Source organism: Zonotrichia albicollis, chromosome Z (assembly GCF_047830755.1).
Source record: "Zonotrichia albicollis isolate bZonAlb1 chromosome Z, bZonAlb1.hap1, whole genome shotgun sequence".
NCBI lineage: Eukaryota > Metazoa > Chordata > Aves > Passeriformes > Passerellidae > Zonotrichia > Zonotrichia albicollis.
Window position 1 is genome coordinate 31,646,627 of NC_133860.1, and position 21,576 is coordinate 31,668,202.

At 37.5% G+C, this 21,576-nt stretch overlaps 1 protein-coding gene across 1 annotated transcript in view; it reads left to right on the forward strand.

The window, feature by feature from the left end:
- PARP8 (poly(ADP-ribose) polymerase family member 8) overlaps positions 1 to 17,414 on the forward strand; it is a 120,159-nt gene extending 102,745 nt beyond the window's left edge. The window contains exons 17-26 of the mRNA XM_074533642.1: positions 119 to 184; positions 1,472 to 1,539; positions 1,843 to 1,891; positions 2,586 to 2,698; positions 2,868 to 2,940; positions 3,857 to 3,926; positions 5,942 to 6,018; positions 6,975 to 7,044; positions 10,163 to 10,247; positions 10,864 to 17,414. Of these exons, the coding sequence (XP_074389743.1) occupies positions 119 to 184; positions 1,472 to 1,539; positions 1,843 to 1,891; positions 2,586 to 2,698; positions 2,868 to 2,940; positions 3,857 to 3,926; positions 5,942 to 6,018; positions 6,975 to 7,044; positions 10,163 to 10,247; positions 10,864 to 10,966 (774 nt within the window). The 3' untranslated portion in view covers positions 10,967 to 17,414. The remainder of the gene's footprint in view (positions 1 to 118; positions 185 to 1,471; positions 1,540 to 1,842; positions 1,892 to 2,585; positions 2,699 to 2,867; positions 2,941 to 3,856; positions 3,927 to 5,941; positions 6,019 to 6,974; positions 7,045 to 10,162; positions 10,248 to 10,863) is intronic.
- Positions 17,415 to 21,576: the final 4,162 nt, after the last annotated feature.

The following is a 21,576-nucleotide window of genomic DNA, read 5'->3' on the forward strand; positions in this document are numbered from 1 at the left end:
TTGATTTGCCCAACATTTCTCCTAGCTTTCATTTTATACACACTCAAAGAATTAAGGTTTTTTTAGAGCCAAATACTAATAATCTTTGAACTTATTTGTGTATTTTATGCCACATTAGAAGAAGAACTATGACCGAGTCATGAAAGCATTGGACAGTATCACTTCCATCAGAGAGATGACACAGGTAAATGTAAAAATATTTACCTAATTAACCAGTGTTTCTAGAACTTGAAAGATGTTTGCATTGCCTGCCTATCATGGGTTGGGAAGTATCAATAGTATAATCTCTTTCCTATATAACTGTAATGATATTGAAATGTTCTCTCAAAATAACAAACCTATCCCTAATGCCAATTAAATAAAAATAATGAAGTATAACTCAGATTTTTTGAAGTTTAAATACGAGATAATAACAATAGAGTGATGAGACATTGTAATGAGGTAATCACCAGCTGCTACCTTTCTGGAAATGTTCAAAGCCAGAGACTTTACTTCTAAAGCAAAAGAAATTGATCATGTGTCAATGTTCTGAATGGTATTCTGAATGACATGATATTTATCTCTATTATAGCAAAATTCTTGATCAACAAAATATAGTTGGGGACTTGGATTTACTGTCATATTATTTCTCATGGCATATCTGATGGTTGTATTTCTGTTATTTTTATGTTCCTTTATATCTGTTTACTTTTATGTTCCTTTTCCAAACAACCCAGCTGATTATAAGTTGTTTAAATCTATTCCATATATCTTGCTTTTCCAACTGCTGTATAAATGCATCCTCAGAACAGTTTTCTATCTTGCTCTGTGTATTAACAAAATACTTTGGGATTCTTGAGTGAAGAACGTATAGAGAGGAATAAAATAAATGGAAAATTAAAATTCACCTTTTTTTGTTAATTTGTGTAACATTTTGTAAAAATTTAAAAATCAGGCATTTCAGTGATTTCTTATGATGTCTTTTAAAAACAAAAAATAATCACCATTCTGCTTTTTTAAAATATTAAAACACTTCTTGACTAATGAATTTTAAAGGGATGCTTTGCATTGTGATTGAAATCAAGAACAGTTTTAAAGGGAATTATAACATGACATGGTACTTATACATTGAAACAGTTGAAAATACCAAATGAATTATTTTGGGTTTCTTTGAGAACCTTAATTTTGTAAAGTCCCAGTTTCTTAATCAAGAGCCACACAAAAATAGATGTCTTCTTCTTTCTTCCCTGTGATCACCAGTGTTTGCTATAATATAGTCATTTTTATGCTAATTATATGCTTATTATCTTACTCTAGGGAAAATAATCGCTATATTAATTCTTGTTGTCAAAACACATTTATAACTCTACTATGCTGTGTATCAGTAAAGCTGTGATTTCAACCTAATAATGTATTCATTTTAAAAGATGAAATCACGGGGAATGTAACATATAAAATTCAACCTAGAAATAACATAATTACTCTTTTCTAGGCACCTTACTTGGAAATAAAGAAGCAGATGGATAAACAAGACCCGCTTGCACATCCTCTTCTGCAATGGTATAAAGTTGATTCACATGAGATAATAATTATTAAATTCTCATTTGTAATGAATAATCACTTGACCAGTGTAATGTGGTATAAGGTCAGCCTAATAATTAACATTGGTATTCTCAACTGCAGCTATTCTGAACTGTTTCTGGACCTCATCTGGGTCATCTGATCTAATTTTCTAGTTAATTTTTGGCCTACTTCCATCTAATAGGTTTAGAGGCCTGCAGCTGGGTGCTTTGTGATAGCCATTCATAACATATTTTTAAGTTTGGTTTGGTTACTACGTCTAATACATGTTTCTTATTTTAGGGTTATATCTAGTAATAGATCGCATATTGTGAAGCTACCGGTGAATAGAGTAAGTGTCTGTGTGTTTTCTTATTATTTTCTGATCTTTTTTATGCATTAGCATTTTAGGTGGGAGTTTACTAGCAAAACGTAGGTGTATGCATTTTAACTGATTGCATGGTGTCCTTTAATAAACAAGGCAGTTTTAGGTCCTGATTTTTAGAAACGTGAATATCTGAAACAGGTCAAGTTCATAAAAAAACCTATGAGGTGAGTAGCTCAAATTCAGGTGTCTACCTTGTAATCATCTGGAATTAGGTGAGAGAAACATCACTTTTTGGTTTTTTACCATATAGAATATTAGATGCGGAATTGTACAGAAAGCAGTGCACACAAACATGCTGTATCAGGAGATCCACATATAAGTAACTTCTGATTAAAGGCGCAGTAATATGCAGCCTTCCAAATAACCTTAATTCAAAGTCAGCTCTGATAGAATATGACAAAGAAATTGTTCAGTTTAATTACTAAAGCCATTTTAAATTTTCCAAAAGCTTCCATATGTTTCATAAACTGAAAGTCATTCTTACTGTTTGATTTCAGCTTGAAACTGTGGAAGTGAGACCAGTTTCAACTTAGTTCATGTAGTTGTTTAGATGCAGTCATGTGTGGTGTGGAAAAGCATGATATCTTAAGGATTGCCACCAGAGAATACTTTCATATTAATCAACTTCTCTTCATATGTGCACTCTTACATTTGACAGCAACTGAAGTTTATGCACACTCCCCACCAGTTCCTTCTTCTCAGCAGTCCACCAGCCAAAGAATCCAATTTCCGAGCTGCTAAAAATCTATACGGAAGTACCTTTGCATTTCAGTGAGTACATATATTCCTAATAACCAAAGGTTATTGAAATGCCATGCTATATTTTTTACTTCTGGCATTTGAGGTTTGCAGCTGTGAATCTACTGTCTTAAAGGATTTCTGATGTAATTTTTGCATTTTACACTGTGAATTTTATGGCTTTCTTTTTCATTTTATTCAGTGGTTCACACATTGAAAATTGGCATTCCATCCTGAGGAACGGCTTAGTTGTTGCTTCCAATACGAGGCTGCAGGTAAATAAACAAAAGATTTTAGCTAACCTGTACGTACTTGGTTACATACTAGCTTTGACAAGTTTTCAAGCGGTTTCATTCTGGTAGCCATGTATAGCTAGAGGAAGAGATAATTTCGAATACTATCTTGTTTCTTGTGAAAAGTACTTTTCTGATGCAATTAAGATGAAGTAATGTTCTGCTGAAACGTCTAGAAAATCTCTTTGTGGGAATCAGTGTTTCAGTTTTATGTTGCAGAGCAGCACCTCTAGGAGGCTTCGCTCGGTACTGCTTAAAAGCAGTCGCAAGTGAAAGTCAGAGCTGCCTAAACTGTCTTGGTGTCTTGGGATCCAGAAACATGCTAGAGTTACAGGAGCTGGGCTTGCAGCACTTTCTCTGCCCCTCTGATTTCTTTGGCAGTGGAAGCATGAAGTGTGCTAGCCATAAGGGATCTAATACAAACTTCTCAGACTGAATCATCAGAACACCACTATTGCAGAGCAAAGTAGGCACTACAGAGGGACTGGGGAGCTCTAATGCAGAGTATTTTAGCATTGTGGTTAGCAGCTTTCCCCAGACCTGAGTCCGTGTACCTTGGAAGAGCATCCCAGGGCACATTTGGTCAAGTACAGAAACACTCTTTGTAGACATCCTCCATAGTAATATTAGATTTAAAAATAGAAACCACAATTTTATGTATAAGTCTTATGTAGAATTGTGGGCATCTGGTTTTTTGTTTGGACATGATTTCCAGGGTATATATATAAAATAATTTTATACTCAGGGCATGATTTTTAAAAACACTTCTTTGAACACTGTTAATTAACCGAAATAAATTAATAGGGTGGGTAAGCTTGCTATGACCTGTTCCTGTAGTTATTATTATTTTGTCCAGGTGATCAAATTAATGCTAAGTAATCACTCTGCTCTTTTTCAGCTTCATGGTGCAATGTTTGGAAGTGGAATCTACCTTAGTCCATTGTCAAGCATATCATTTGGTTACTCAGGTGATACTTATAGATCACTCTAAAGGTGGACAAATATAGGGGCATATCTTATTCTGCTGTTTCTTCTTACAGCCTTGCTGTTTAAAACATTCTATTCAATTTAATCTTCGTTGACCATGATTAAATTTATTCCAAAAAGAGAATTTTTTTTAATAAATAATAAGAAAATAGAAAATTACCTTGTTAAACATTGTTCTTATTTTTCAATGTGCTTAGAATTCTTAACCTGTGCTTGAAGTAAATATTAGCTAATACTGAATGCTATATGTAGTAGGTCTTGATGATTCAGCTGAAATCCAACTTTGTGATTTTTGTCAATATCTGCCTAAGTTCCATCTAACTTTACCCATGAGTTCATGATCTTTTGTGACTTTATCTGAAAAACAAGTATTGATCAATAGACATGTTCAAAACTGTATATTTAAGAGTATTCCCAAGTATCACCATGTCAAGATTACATTAGAAAGTACAGTTCAGTGTGTTTATTTTAGCCTGAGAAGGAACATAATTTGTTCCACTATTGAATCCTAAAGTCAGTTGTGCAGAGTTTTCCATGTAAGAATTAAATAATAAACAAAAGCATATTAAAACAAGACAATGGATATGTACATTGAGAAATTAAAGGGATTTTAAAATATGGTGGCTTTCTTCTTTAGGTGTGTAGTATTTACCATTTCCTCACATATAAAAGTGCAGGTATATAGTTTAATGTGTGTTCATGTGCATGTAGATGATTCTGAGAATTTTGGTTTAATCTCTGATATTCAGGGTTTCTAGCTCATGTTTTAGGAGCTCAGCTTTTTGAGCTACTATTTGAGGAACTTCAGTATCAATTATGTCTAGATGTACTTTTAGCTTGTCAGAGATTACATGAGTACGAAGGCTTCTTAGGTCTCACTAAATGTGCTGGTTGAAGTATCCATATTTAACAAATATGTCTTTCCTTTTGGACAATACTGCTTTGTCACCTTCAGTGTGCTATTGCTCCTCTCTCTGCCTGTCTTGGCCTCTTCCATCCTGTCTCCTCCAGAAAGGAGGCTTGTGTTCCACTGAAGTGTGTAATCCTTGCCAATAAAAACCATGAAGGAGTCCTGCACATTCACATTGATGAAGGAGTTCCTACACATTCCTTCAAAGAGTTAAGCTTTGCCATAATTCAGTCGTATTTGTAAAGTGCCAAATAATGGAAGTGTTCAAGGCCAGGTTAGATGGGGCTCAGAGCTACCAGGTCTAGCGGAAGATGGGTGTCCTTACCCATGGCAGAGGAGTTGGAATGAGATGATCTTTCAGGACCCCTCCCAGCCCAAACTATTCCATGTTGCTGTGAAATACAGGATGCTGGAAACTCAGGGAAGCCCATAGTATCATGCAAAACAAGAATTTTATATAAACCAACGTGAGGGATATGAATGAAATCTGAGGCATGAATGTAGATGTTTCAGTTTCTGAGATGGAATTGGATCAAATGTGACTGACTAATAATTTAATATTTTGTGTGTAGATAAGGAGATCAAACCAAGGTGGATTTCAAAACTTAAATTGCCTACTCATACAAATTAATTAGACTTTTAATAAAGTTCCATTAAGTGCTAAAGATGTATATCTAAATTTCTTTCTCTCATAATTTTTGCCTTCCTACCCACAGTAATCAGAATTTACTTCAGCCTGAATAGGGTAAAGTGGACTGAGCACATGCTGACCTACAACCCCATTAAGTCACCACATAAGAATATTCCTGATCTGAATTCAGTAGCATTTAAGCTCAGGTTTATCTGCTTTTACACCTACTTAATGCTAACTTGACTTTGCTAAAGTCTTTGCAATACATGCAGAGGTACCTGTAATTTACAGGAGTTATATTGTGATGTGCTGTGACAGAGTTAACCAGCTTTTTGAGTGCCATGCAAAGGACAGATTGTGATTCTCACTGTGCTACCTCTTCCATTCTTATACTGAACTCTGCTTTTTATGGTATTTGTAGGCCAGGGTATCTTACATGTTTTTAATATTCCTAGGGATGAACAAGAAGCAGCAGAAGGTGTCAGCTAAAGATGAACCAGCTTCAGGCAGTAAGGGCAGTAATACATCACAGGTATGGTACATCAACCGTCTCTGGGAGACTTGTGGGATTTATTATTAGGAACTCAGTAGCCGAAAGAGAGGTAATATTTCCTTTGTGCACCTTACCAGTGTTATTGCATTGAATGAAATCAACAACTTCAGAGACTGCAAATATCAAATACAGTTCAACTGCTCTAGTAAAAATTTACGGGGCATATTGCAGACCTTGTGCCATTCTTTTCCAAGCAGAAGAATTTAGGAAGAGAATGAAGATGAAATACAGGTTGCATTATGGCTCCTAGCAACCCCCTGCCTGCTGAGTTTTAGACTTCCAGAACAATGACACAAAAGAAATTGAGAATGATTATTGCTGGGAAATGAGCAGAATTTAACTTATAGCAAGTAATTTTTTCCTTTTCACAAATTTTACATGCTGAACCATTACAATTCTGCTGTATCTAAAGCAAACTCACAGCATCTGTGCCCAGGGCTAAATTTCAAGAAACTATCTTATATCTGTCTCCATGATTAGCACATAGAAATTACAGAATAATCTGGCTTTAAAGGTAGTTTGGCATGTCCCAGCAGAAGCTCTCAGAAGTAGGAAGGAAAATAAAATATCAGGGTAGTGACCAAAGAATTAGTGACTATTTACCTTTTCTTTCTTTTTTTTTTTCCTGATATTAATTTCTTTTTCAGTAACACTGATATTTCTGCTAATATTTTAATTTTGCAATAATTAGGCAGTTTTGGATATTATTTTTCTGGATAAAGGAGTTCTAATATCTCCTACAATAATGCAAATAAGTAATAGGGGGTTTTTTATAAATTCTATTACATTTAGAAATAAAATAGAGACATTTTAGAAAAACTGTCTCTACCTTTCTTCATTAGTAAGTCACTGAAAATAGCAGCTGTCACTTTTGCTGCTTTTTGTCTGTTTGGTTTACTGTGCTAATTCTATTTTCTCACTTTTTTGCATCTCAGTCCCAGAAGAAAGGACAGCAGTCGCAATTTTTGCAAAGCCGTAACTTAAAATGCATAGCCTTATGTGAAGGTAAGCTGAAAGCCCTTGTGAAGGTGCTTTAGTCATGGCCACAGGATGCACAGGTTACAGGCTGCAAATCAGTGGGAGCTTTAGTTGGTTGTTTAGGTAAGAAACCACTGGTAGGTGTACCTGCTCAGCAGCTGACCTTTATGCTCCAGTAAGGACATTTCCCCTCTTTGAACAGAACGTGTATCAGATGCTGAATTGTTATGGAATATCATATACATATAGTGACTGATCATCTGGTCTGTTTTTCAAATGTGATCCTCTTCCTAAACCATCAAAAAAACCAAAGTCATGTCCTTTATTTGAAGCACTGACTTCTTGCAAGCTCTTGACAAACACCTTAAACACATGAAAGTCAGGAAAAAACACCTTTTATATAGAATTTCCAAACAATTTTTCACTGTTCAAGCAAGCATACTGATCATCTGGCAACCAGTATGTTCTCTTTGTTTGCTTCAGAAATTTTGGGAAGTTAAATCTAATGCTTGAGTACAGTCATTCTTGAAAGAATTGGCCGTTCTGTTAATAACTAGTGAAACCTCAGCAGGTTTTAAGAACAAGTTGTGGCATTTGAGTAAGAAGTGCGCCTGTAGTTAGGAGCTAGTCTTAGAAATTACATTAACCCAATTTGCCTATCATTTGGAGTATTTGTTTGTTTTAAAAAGTGAAAATTAAGAATGTGGAAAATGTAGTATTTAAAAATAGAATCAGTGCCTCACAACTGTCACCCAAGTCCAATCCTGACCAATTCAGGGTTCCCCAAACTTTAAGGCATATCATTAAGAGCATTGTTTAAATGCCTCTTAAACACTGACAGGTTGGGCACACCAGCCACTCTGTAGGAAGCCAGAGTTTGACCAGCTGTTACGGTTCAACCCCAGCCAGCATCCAAGCCCCACAGCCACTCACTTTCCCCCAGCAGGGCTGGGGAGAGTCCAAAGGGTAAAAGCCCGAAAGCTCATGTGTTAAAGAGATAAAGACGTGTTAATAGGGAAAGTAAAAGCCCTGCATGCAAGCAAAGCAAAACAAGAAATTAATTCACTGCTTCCAACAGAGCTGTTCAGCCATCTCCAGGAGAGCCTGGCCCCATCACATGTAGAGGTTACTTGGGAAGACCAACACCATTTCTCCCATTTCATTCTTCTTTCCCTCGCTTTTAATGCTGAGCATGATGTCACATGGTCTGGAATATCCCTTTGGTCAGTTTGGGTCACCTGTCCCAGCTGTGTCACCTCCCAACCTCCCATTAATCCCCAGCTTTCCTGGAGTGTGGCAGTATGAGAATCAGAAACGGCCTTGGCTGGCTCTGTGTAAGCCCTGTTCAGCAATAACAAAAACATGTCTATACTATCAATGCTGTGTTCAGCACAAATCCAAAAACTGCCCCCTGCCAGTCACTGGGAAGAAAATTAATTCTACCCCAGTCCAACCCAGCATGCCATCCTCTCAATTTAAGAAATGCTTTGAAATGTCCAGTCTAAACCTCTGCTAGCTTTGAATCATTCCCACACATCCTGTCACTGCATACCAGGGAGAGGAGCTCAGCACCTCCCTAGGCCCTTGCCCTCCTCAGGAAGCTGCACAGTTGTGAGGTCACCCCTCAGCCTCCTCTTCTCCGAACCAGACAAGCCAAACCCCTCCATTAGCCACCTCCATTAGTGTCCAGGACATGTTTTCCAGCCCTCCCACCTGCTGTTTCCCTCCTCAGGATGTGCAGAAGGACCTTCCCATCCTTCTCCACCTGTAGGGCCCAGCAGGCCCCAGGCAAGGCCCATCCCCTCCCTGGGCCGTCTCTGCCCCGCTCAGTGCTCCGGGATGGGCTTTGGCTGTGCCCCGCTCGGTGCTCTGGGATGGGCTTTGGCCATGCCCTGCTCGGTGCTGTAGGATGGGCTTTGGCCATGCCCTGCTCGGTGCTCCGGGATGGGCTTTGGCCGTGCCCTGCTCGGTGCTCTGGGATGGGCTTTGGCTGTGCCCTGCTCGGTGCTGTAGGATGGGCTTTGGCTGTGCCCCGCTCGGTACTGTAGGATGGGCTTTGGCCATGCCCTGCTTGGTGCTCCGGGATGGGCTTTGGCCTCGGGGCTGCCCGGGCGCTGCTCACCCACCCTGAGCCACCCCTCTCCCACTTCACCACTGTGCCCAGTGTCACTCCTTCCCAGCTGCACAATCCACCATTTGGACTTGACAAATTTCACCCCATTTAAGATTTCTCAGTGCTCCAGTCTATGCAGATCCCTCTGCACAACCCTCTTGTACCTCAAAAGAATCCACAGCACCTCCCAGTCTGGATCATCAGCAAGCCTGCTACTGGTGCACTCACCTCCAGCACTGATACAGAACTGGCCCTGGAATGGAGCCCTGAGGACACCACAGGTGTGACCAGTTACCAACCAGATGTTGCCCCATCACTACAACCCTTTGGGCTCAGTCCCTCAGCCAGTTCTTCACCCACCACTCCACGAACCTGCTCATCACACAGCTCAACAACTTGTTGAGAAGGATGTTCTTCAAATGCATTTAGATATCTTCCAAGGTGGATTGATGGTAATAGCTTCTAGTTAGCAATGGAAAGCTTTCTCTCCTGTGCTGTCCTCGTTCTGGTGGTAAACAACCTATCGTCAAATCTGTAGAGCAAGCTTTGGCAAGCTTTTTGAACCTCTTGAGTCATAATTGCTTTTGTTTTAAATATTTGGTAGTATTGCACATCCCATGTATAGCAATTTCAGGCTTTGTCTTAAGCATCTTAGTTTCAGATCAACCATCACTAAACACAAATATCTGTTCCAAGTGCTGATGAGATGTCTCAGACCATCTTTAACAGCCCTATGGCTTTTTAAATTCAGGTTTTAATAAGTGCATTTTTAAGCTTTCATTCAATTTAACAACTTTGTCCCATACACCAAACATCTGTTTTTTCAGAAAAGTATATTTTGGAAACAAGAATCAAGTTCATCTCCCTTCTTGTACTAGCAGCCAATTCAAAATCTGCACTGCAGCGCAGACATGTAGAGGAAAGCTACCCATTCCCAAAAGACCGTTTACAATATATAAAACTCAAAATCTTTTAAAGCAGTGTTTTCCAGGCATGTTTTCATCACTATGAAATTTGTTCTTTCTCTGATAGTGATAACCTCACCTGATCTGCACAAACATGGGGAGATATGGGTAGTTCCCAACACGGATCACGTGTGTACAAGATTTTTCTTTGTGTGAGTACAAAGCTTTTCTTAACATTCAACTTCATACTGGACCTTTTTCTTATGTTTCCTCCAATAGCTGTAATTAAAGTAGATAAAAGACATTTCTTCCTAATTCTGTTCAGTATTCATTTTTTATCTTTTACTGTACTTACTTGTGCTAGAAATGTATGGATAAGCTAGTGTCAGAAGTTTAGTAAATGTCATCAATACAAATGAACGGAGAGTTCATTATTTTTCCTGTTCAATTGCATTACTTCATGTTATAGTAAGTCTGTCCATGTATTGTGAAGCACAATTTTTGTTTGGCTGTCTGTATTTAAGCTGAGGAATTCATTAAAGGCTTCCTGTCTGTGCTGTGAGCATTTCCCCCTTTCACCTAATATTTGTCCCCTTTGGGTCCTAGTGGCTAATTCAGCCTCAGGGTTTCAGTGACAATGGCAGCCTTACCACCTCCTAAACTCTTCAGAGTTTAGGATCTGCATAAAGATGAAGCATGGCAGAGCACCTCAGTAGAAACATGTGAACATACAGAATAAGCACTCAGAGAATGAGATTTTTTTGATGTTTTTACGTAGATTAATAAAACACTAATGTGATATTATTTTCTGTACCTTTTTTTTTTTAGTTATGAAGATGGTCAAGTGGGTGATACAAGTATAAATACACAGGAACCAAACATTCATAAAGAGATTCTTCGAGTCATTGGCAATCAAACTGCTACTGGTTAAAAGGACCACTCTTATTTAATTGATGTGAAGCCTTCCTCAGTCTCAAAGCTGGATTTTGAACTGAAGAAGATGCAAAAAACTAATTTATTATTACTACACTAAGCAAATTAACCATTTGAATACTTACTGTTTTCTTACTTAGTATTTCGTATCTCATCAAAATACCTGAGATGATATCAATTAGCAACTGTAGGGGTGCAAAGTCTATTATTATGCTAAAACAATTAGTAATTAAATAGGCATTTGGGTTGCTCACATAAACAGACATTAAAAAGGACTTTTGTGCTGATATTTTTATACTAAACTTCAATTGGAAGTTTTAGTACTGTATACTGGTATTTTAAATTTAGAATGACTGAATTACAAGTAAGAGAGAAGATTTTATAGCGGAGCACCTGTATTATGCAGGATACTTTGCAATAAGTAAAATATTCTCATATTAAAACACAATAAAAGGTTGTCTGGAATATGTAAAATTGAAGAGATTGGTTACCTGCAGCTGTCTTTGATTCTTTTTATTTTACTCAAATGCAGTTAGAATTTAGACTCAAAGGTGAAAACAACAATGCATTTTTTATTTACTGGGTGCAACAAAGCAAAATGAATGTGATGGTATAAGTTAATCTTTCTTTATTTTCTCTGGAACACTGTCTTACCCATTAAGCAGCTCAGTTGCTCTTTTTAATTATACAAGCCTCAGAAACACCTTGAAAACGTACAGCTGTTATTTTTCTTTTTATAATTTTTGGGTTTATATACTAGATTTTACAATTTCATTAGATCAACAAGGTTTTTTAGTGTTTGCATCAACTTCAGTGAAATTGCTCTGTGATGAAATTTATCCACATATTTTAAAGTATGTGCTGAGTTAAGGCTTTTACATGGTTGAGTTGATTGTTGGTACATCAGAAAATATATACAAATGCACAATTCTACTGATTTTTGTCTTGGTGAAATAGTTTTATTAGGTAATTTCTAAGCTATAAGAAATCAGTTTAAATATCTCTGTCTTTTAAATTAACTACTGTTTTTTCCAAGTGAATATGATGGCAACACAGATAGAGAAGGGTCCAGTCTCCAAGACAAAAAGCATACCCTGTGCCCTGATGGATGCCTTTGGCAGCCCTCATGGTGGCTATCCTGAAGCATCAATCACCCCCTTGAATATGGAGAGCAGTTGAACTTTCCCATCTGTGCAACTACTGTGAGCCACCTCAGAAGGCAAAAACAGACTGAAACCTCTCTTATGTTACTTTCATAATAAAGATACTAAAGCACCAAATAACAGCACAAGAGAGCACAGCTGTGTTTGTTTCTTTTAAAGAGAACTGAATTAGATATGCTGTAATGGATGATTCCTTCTTTCTAGTTCATGCTACACTCCTGTATTACTTGTTGCAGTTGAAGTGCCCTACAAGTTAATAGTGGTATTTGGCCTAGGAGCATATATGGGATGTATTTTAGCATTGTACTCTTATTTGCTTTAGTGTTAATTTTTCTGGGTTCATATCCAGACTTGTAAAGCAAATTCTGTTTGCATATCCCCATTTTGCTGTTAGTTCTATTGACTTGGGCTCTCTTTTGGTGGACCTCTAAATTAGAGAAACTACTCCAATTGTTGTCTTTCATGTTGGGACAGGTTAACTTCTTGAAACAAAGAGGTTTCCAGAAATTTGTCTGTCTACATAATGACTGCCATAGGTTGTGTAACTGCAGAAAGTCAACATAATTCAGAAGTGGAGCTGAAACTCTGGTGTGACCATCTCTGTAATGGTGCTGCCATATGTGTCTGAATCATTCTGTTTTGCCTAACAAAAAGAAACTGGGAAGCAAATCCATAAAGATGTTCTATGATTATTTCATGAGCTGGTAGTCCACCACTCTGGGATGCCTTTTGTCGAAAAGAACAGGAGAAAAGAGAGTTGAGAATGAGTGAACTGGAGAAGCCAAGTAAACAGTCATCTTCCCCATCCCCTCAAGTTTAAAGCAGGGTCAGAAATTAAACCCTTGAAGAAAGGAATCTGAAATGTAGCTAATGAGTTGACCTCTGTTTGCATTGTGGGGTTGTGATACTGGTCATGCATGGTGCCATCATAAGTACAACCCCAGGAAAGGGAAGAGAAAAATACATTGCTGCCAAATTTTAACACTGCTTGGAGGTTTGCTTTAAATGGATGAGCCACAGCAAGGGACAGTGTGGTGGAAAGCAGGACTCCAAGTTGTGTGGAGGCCTTGCTGTTGTGCCTGTCTCGGGGAGAACTTTGGTGACTGACTTTAGAGGGGAGAAGAATAGTGAACAAAAGGTAGAATGTGACAAGCACAGGGGTTACAAACCAGTTGAAGAGGGCAAAGCCTTTTTAGGGAGAAAGGTAGCATTTTGGGGACAAAATGGCATTAGCAGCTCAGGTCCCACGTGGTGCATGGCAGGAAAAGGGACTGGCAGAACCAAGCTGCAGCGTGGGGGTACACAGCCCATACCAGTATGAGGCAGCCCAGGCATGCCCCAGCATCGTGCTTGGGGCAACAGGGCAGCTTGAAAAGCTGTCACTAGGCTACAGTGCAGAGACATAAGCTTGGTGTCACACATAAACAGCAATGGAGCTAGAACAAAATTCTTTGGCCAGAAACGAAGTCACATTTTTCATTAGCCAGTATATTAATGAGAAACTTCCAAGGCTTTGTATTATTTGCAGGGGAATTTGAATCTTCAGATCATTTAACAAAGTATTAATTCTCATTATTTTCAAAAGATATGGAGAGGGAGGCATGTTCATTTGGCATATGTTACTCCTTATATAGGAAACCTCAAAGCCAAAAGACTTGATCACCAAGAACTGGAATGAAAAAGCCTGAGGATAAGATTTTCTTTGAAGGATTTTCCTTTGAGGTTTTTTGCAAAGGTGGCAGTTGCATGTAGCCAAATGCTTCCAAATAACTTGCATTAACATGGAATCCAGGGGATGAAAAATAAAAATCTTAGAGCAGGACCCTGTGTTATACCCAGAGCCCTTGCATTTTCCTTCCTCACTTACCATGCTCACCATATTAGTGACAGACCAGTCATTGTAACTCCTGCTGTAAAAGATGCAAGCTTTCCAAAGATGGCTTTTAATTAAAGCAAGTAGAGCCCCAGGCTCTGCCATCTCTCTTGATAGAAATTTCCATAAAGTCATTGCTGTCACCATACCCAGTATGGAGCAACCAAGGGAGTTATAGGTAAATAACTTTCTAACTTCTTGCTACATCCTACAACAAAATGCAAGCCCTCCTCACAGTAGAAAGGTTTGACAAAAAAATTGTGTTAGTCCTTTGATGTTGCACCCTAATTATGAATTGCTGTATTTATACTGCTGAGTATTTAAATATTGTGAAAGGAATTCAGAAATTGCTTTTAAATGCTTTTAAATCTTCCTTGAGATTCAGGCAAATATTGAGCATTCAAGGGCTGAATTAAGCAATTTGAAGTATCTTTCTCTATGATATGAATCAACCTGGCCCTGTTGTCTTCAACAGTACTACACTGCTTTGATAACCAAATCTTTGGCTTCCTATTACTTACCATAAAATGGCCAGGTTGTGTAATATTTCGGTTAATGTTTTGCAGGAACTAATCAATGACACCGGAATTTTTTAAGCTTAAATTTTTATTTCTACAGCCCTTGAAAAAATTCTAAATGAAGCCGAATGATTTTAACATACAGCTTTTGGTACTAAAAATGCATCTGATGAATTATGCTAAGATTGTCCTTTGTTAATAAAAATAAAAAGTCACTCCAAATTAAGACTTTGTGCACAGATCAATTAAACTTTGCTTATAATCACTTATTACTGTGAAAACAATTAGCTTGATTCCGACAAGGATAAATAAAAAATGGTAAAAGAAATCCAAAAGGGAACAACTGAATGAAGAGATTCATGGTTAAGAAGGAGATACAAAAAAAACCCCAAACCCTAAGCAAATGCAAAAGTAGTATCTAGTTACTTAAGAATTATAATAATTTAGACAGAATTTTTTCTTGGCTCTGGGAAATGAAAGTGAGATACAAAGAATATGAGCCATGACTCACCCCATGCAGCCTCTGCTGGCAGTGCTGCTGCAGCTGGAATGGCCTTGGCCACCCATTCTCTTCTCTCCTGTGGCACACAGCATCCTGTCGTGTTTTATTTGCAAAATTCAGGTGTTAATCTGGTGTCTGTGCAATTTCTTCATTACAAATACCACCTCAAGGTGAAAGATGAGCCTGTTGAGTAAACCGAGCGAGGTCTGTTGCTTGTAGAGCAGTTAGGATTCTGTGAAGCACCTGAAGTTGTCCAGAAAGGGTCTTGAGTACAGTCAGATGATTTTATTCCTTAAAAAAATTCCACTCAGGAGTGGAGTGACATGTGCTTCAAAAGGGGATAAATAAAAGGGGATAAATAAAAGGGGATAAATAAAAACGGGAAAGTTTGCTCCAAGCGGAGCATCATTCAATGTGCACTGTTCTGTGTGAAGTGCACAAGGATGTCGCCAGGAGTTTGAATTTCCCGATTTGTGTTTGGAAACCGGTCTGAAAGCACTGACCTCCTCTGTCTGTCCTGGCATGTGAGTGTTGTACTCCTGCTCACTGGCTGCAGCAACAGCCACTGACAAGAGCCGAAGGAATAAGACAGCTTGAACTGCTGTTCCATAGCGTTTTGATTGCATGCTCGTGCTAAGTTTCAGTCTGACACAGAATAGCTAAGATGTAAATTACTACCCATTACACTTTGCATTGGGATTTTGTACATGTAGTAGGCATAAGGCTTTTGTAAGAGGGAAAAAAAGATTAGTTTTTAGATGAACATATCTACTGTGCTGAAAACCTATTGAAAAGATTGCGTTGATCATTTATCACAAAGTCAGTAAAAATATTCCTTATACATAGACATTTAATGTAATGTTCTAAAAATAATTTTTGAACTTACCTAGTATATATTGTATCTTTGAACTTTAACAAACAGCCAGTGTTTTATGTAAACATAAAATATGCCAATGTTTCTTTTAACACCATAGCCTTTTTTTCTCCAAATAAATTTATTAAATTTTGTGCACAAAAATCATACTGCAGCCTGCTATGTAGCCTATGGTGCCTTAGAGTTACTCAAATATTTAACAAAATGGAGATAATGTAAATACTGCCAGAAGATCACTAAGGCCAAATATTTTCTCTATTCACTTTTTACTGCACTTGCTTTCTATTGCTATATAAGCCTCTTTTATTCAGCTTTGTAACAGCTATAGCATTGTAGCCAATGTAAATGTTTACCTTCAATAAATCAGAATTTGTTCAACAAGCACTGGGCATTTGGGCACTATTTTGAGAACTCTGTTGGAAGTTAAAACAGCCATCTAAGAATTAAACTGCATCTGAAGCAGTTTCTTGACTTTTGCTAATCTCAATGACATCTAAAAGTTATGCCATGCTTTTACACATGTTTTTGAAGTAAAATTTTTTTGCAGTGATCTTTTTAAAAACACTTAGATGAACAGTAAAACCAGCTTTTCTTGCTGTGTTTATCTGAATGGGTTACCCAACTATAATAAAAACATTATTTTGCATGTACAGTATCATAAAATGCATAAAGATGTCTCAAGATGCTTTTTATAATTGCTTTTAAAGAAATTCTCTGTGTTTCTGTAGAGCTGTTTTTGTCATGAAAACACAGCAAATATATGACAAACTGTGTCATACTTTAATGTGGCTATGTTTAAAGTATAAATACACATCTGCAACTCATAAAATATGCAGATGTTCGTGGGACTGGTTATTAATTCAGTGAGTGTGCTGTTTTTTTCACTGCCTGTGAGCTCATTTTAATTATATGGGTGGATGTAGCTTGAAATTTTTGAGAGTTTTACCTTTTGTTTGTTAAATTTGTTATTTTGTGATTGCAGATTTTGGATTGAAAGAGTCAAAGTGGTACTTACTATTATTTTGACTGTTGCGAAGCGTATTACACAAGTATGACTGTCAGAGAGACAAAAAGACACATCATTGCTACTCTAAATGACTGATAGTTTGCCTTTGATTTAAGAATTCTCTAATGGAAGAGATATTTCAAATTTTGGGGATCTTGAATGCGGAAGCAGTAACCTCCAAACTCACAAAAGAAGAGCTGAATCAGTGGGGAAGTCTCAGATCTCTCTAGAATTGGTACCCATAGAGAGCACAAGGGACAATTTATATTTGCTTTGGTTTAATTTACTTCATTTCCAAGTGGCTGCATCACAAGTTCTCTCAATATGCACCAATATTAAGTTTTCCGCTGAGAAGCTCTTTGGTACATTGAATTCACCTCTTGAACAGTTCCATGTGGGACCCAAGAGATTAATAATCTGAACAGTAATTGAGAGCAGTAAAAAAAAAATACTGCAATGGATAAGAGCTACAAATGCACACATTGCATTTTTAACAGGAGGAAGATCATAGTATCTTCTAAGAAAATATCAAAAAAGGACTTTAAAGGATATTAAGCCGTGTTTGCACACTTGACCAGCTTCTCTATTTTGGAATTAGTGAGCAGTGCAGATTGAAGCAAGTTATTTTGCACAGGGGTCACAGCCTTGGCCCTCTCCAAGAGGGATTTGTCCTCCTGAGGCAGGTTAAATGGAGCTGCATCAATTGAACGAAGCCAGTAGTAGCTGAGGGCCACAACTTTGCTGTGCCCAGCTCTCAGCACAGTGTAAGCACTTTAAGAGAAGAAAACTTAAGGAATGAAGCAAAGGGCTCAGTACCTTGCAAAAATCTAGTGTCAAAGCAGCTGAAAAAAAGAACAGCACTTGGAAAAAATACTAAATTGGCATTTTTATTAAACAACATTATTGATCCCTCAGGCTGATTTTCTTAAACGTTGAAAACATTTTCCATTCACAGTTAAGGGAGAGAAGTGTAATTCAACACACAGAAATTGAAGCCTCTGAACAGAACATAAGACCCTTTTAGCATCAGCACTGTTTGTAGCAAACCCATGTGCAAGGTGTCAGCTATTGGATTCCAGCCAGTTCCAAAACTGGCATTTTGCGAGATGCTGAAGCTGTGGGAATTACACTAGCAGCAGGAACAGTGACTGCTGCAGAAGCAAGAACAGCACAAGTCTCCAGGGATTGTGTCTGGAGCAAAATGCAGGAACTCCTGGCTTATGGTTTGCTCAACAAAAGCCAGAGCTTATCATCAGCAAAGCAATTCTAATTCATAACTTTTAAAGAGAAAGCTTTCCATTGTTTGGGAGAAATGGGAAGGAAAAAAAGAGTAGTTTTCTTCAACCTGCTGTACTGTAGCTGGATAGTTCAGTCTAGTAGCATGTCTGGGGCAGTGTCCCACTGTACATGCATGTAGCAGGTTTACTTACAGCACTACTTAGCAACTTGCTTAGAGATCTCAGGCAGAAGGAGGAATGTCTCAATCAGCTGACAGTTCCTTGGAGCCCCTCATATTTTATATATAGTCTAATGGAGTGCAGAAAAGGAATAGGTGGGTGACACTGTCTTTGATGGTTTTCAAGTCTGATCAAACCCTTCTTCCCATGAGCTGCTGAAAAAACAATTTTGCTGATTGTTTAAAAACAACCCTTAATCTCTCCTGATCTTTCCATCTCTCCTAGACAGTAGCTTGGAGTTTGTGTGTATTTCTGTTCACAAACATCTACCAAGGTTTATTCAGTATAAAGAGTTTCAAAGATGAGAAGAGTCACAGGCCAAACTAATTGGAATAGGCATAAATGTAATTAGAATGTATATAGATGAAAATATGTAAGTATATATTTAAAATTTTGCATCTATTTGTGGGAGTGTAAGTTGAAACAGAACTTTTGACTCAAAACCAAGGATCAAAATTTCACTGTTTACAACCCTTCTGAAAAATGCAGTGTATTAGAAACAAGTTTTAACTACCCTAATATGATAGGTTTTGGTAGATCTGACTTGCTGAATTTTTGTCAAGGACATGTTTTGCTAGAGGCTTTTAAATTTTTGCCCGTGGGGAATTCAGTCACTCCTCTGTATGCGTTATCACGTAGCTGGCATGTTGTGCTTCATGTGGTATTCCATATGTGTGAAATTGTATTATTCCACTCTTTGGCTTTTTATTGTCTTACGCAAACTTTGATTTCATGCTTGCTATTCTGGTCAGTAGTACTGAGTATCAAAAATCCCAAGATCTTCTAGCACCAGTCTCATTTCAGATTCCTGCTGATACTTTATGCTTTGGAATTTTGCGGCTTTTTTTTTTTTTTCAGCTGCATCTCTCCATTTTATGCCCTGGTTACAAAAGTTTTTGGGTGGTTGCTAAACATCTTGCTAAACCTGAGAGGTGGCACTTCTGTCTCTCTGAGAGTTGATTTATATTTTTTGCAAAGATCTCCTTTCTTTTTAAGCCTCCAGTGGTCTTCTCCACTACCAAAAATAAAAAAAAAATTAGAGGACTTGTTGGGGAGATGATTTTACTATTTGTTATGTTGTTCAATAACTTCACATTCTGTATATCTATGCTAATGTGAGCTGAATTTCTGATTCATTGAATTTCTGGTTCTTTCCTGTTGCTTTAATTGCTCACAGAGCTAGCCTTTAGAAGAGCATCAGATATGAGCATTAATGGACAATACTGAGTATATTTCAGTTAAAATGCAAAAATATGCAGCCATGAATAGTAAAAATGTATTGAAATTATGGTCCTTCGATATAAAAAGCATGTGTACAAACTATTAACTTGCACATGAAAACAAGAATGTGTGACCAGACAGGTATGCCAAAAAGGATGCTATTAAAAGCTAAAGAGTTTTATAAATACTATTCCCTGTCATAATTTCCTTTCACCTAAGCAAATTTGGTAGTGTAAGTTCAAAATACTCCCTACCTTACTTCTTGCTCTTTAAACAGGGTTCAAATTGAACTGCTGGTCATTCCTTCACAGATTCATTTTTTCCCATGTTTTTATGAGGAAAGCTTACTGGGGTCTTAATTACTTTAAAGAGTGTTACTGATCTCCTAAATTAATCTGCTTGAAAATTTTCCATAGATTGGTTTGAAATGGGCTTTTTCATCAATAAGCTACCATAGGCATTTGCTTCCTTTCCATGGAGATTTCTTTTTTGTTTGTAAACCTCAGGTCTTGAGTTTTTACTTGAACAAATATTTTCTTAAGGGGATTGAAAGACTTGATGGTATGTGTGCATGAGATTTAATATGAAAAATTTACTTTTGTCTTTGTAAGTGGTGTCTCAGTGGCCTGGGCAGCAGATTCTTGGCGTAGTGCAGCAATTTATGAATTGGTCCCAATGAGGACTGATTTTGATTTTGGCTTTTAGGGTATCATTGACCCACTGGATAAAGCTAAAAATTCTGACTATTCTTATCAAATTCTGTTGTCTGTAAATTATGTTACTTTGTGTAAACTGTTCCTTTACATTATCTGCTCTGTGGATCTCTATTCATATATATTCCTGCCAACTCTACTATGCATGAATGCAAAGAAAGAAACAAAGGTACAATAAAGATGTGGTTCATGGTCCCTGCTGACTGGAAATTGTGTGTGGGTTCATGTAGGGTAAAATATTGCAAAGGGTCACCCTAACAGTTCTGTGAGTTGATCAGTTGCCTTTCATGCCCATCAGTGTTCTTGGGCCTGTTCATTTTGCTTGTATAGGCACAGCTATTCTGGTCAGACTTAATCTGTTTGTTTGTCTGGATCAAGACCTTTGCTCTGAAGTGACAAGGTGTTCCTTGGTAGAAGGTTACATTTGTTTGGGCACTACTGTGCTTGCTTTTAATTTTGTACAGTTTTCTGTGACAAAAACAAGTGCAAAATGGATAAAGGATGCTATTATTTTGATTTGTAGCAATATTCCTACCTCACGAATAAGTAAAAGTGATTCCATAGCATTCAGGCCTCTACATACACTTCAGTATCCACAATAATAGATTTTCTCTGACTAATATATATCTGTACATGCTTGCATCCTTTTTAATTTTGATATTTTCATTGCCAAGTAGGTCTTTGAATACAAGAAAGTGGGCACCATTGTTTTATATACACAGAGATTTTCTAGACTTGCTAAGAAAGCTGAGCAAGTAGAACTCAGTTATGAACAATGATTTATTTCAGTGCTCTGCTAAAGAGAGACTACTGAATCCTGTGGGTGGTTTTATGAAAAAATGTGAGCAAACATCTACTGGAAAACTAATTCACTCTGATCAGAACAGATTCAGAACAAAGCTTCTTGAATTGCAAGGCTTGTTGTTCAATGTATTCCATCCCACAGCCCCAAAACAAGGATTTGATTAAATACTTGTACTTGCTCTTTTTTTTTTCCCTTTCTTTTTTTTTTTCCTCCCCACCAGAAACTTTCTCTGGGAAAATAACTATATCCAAAAACTTTTCTAACTGTAAAAGCCATTGCTGGTTAATCACAGCTATGTCAGTTTTAGGATGTGATTTCCACAAGTTAGTCCCTTAGATTTATGGTGCTCTCTATGATTTTTATTTTCCCCCCACATTATGAATGCCTCATTCCTCTTGAGGGTCATAAAAACTTGAAAGGTATAGTAGCAATATACAATGCAGACTTCCTTGCACCCTCTTGCTGGTCTGCATAAA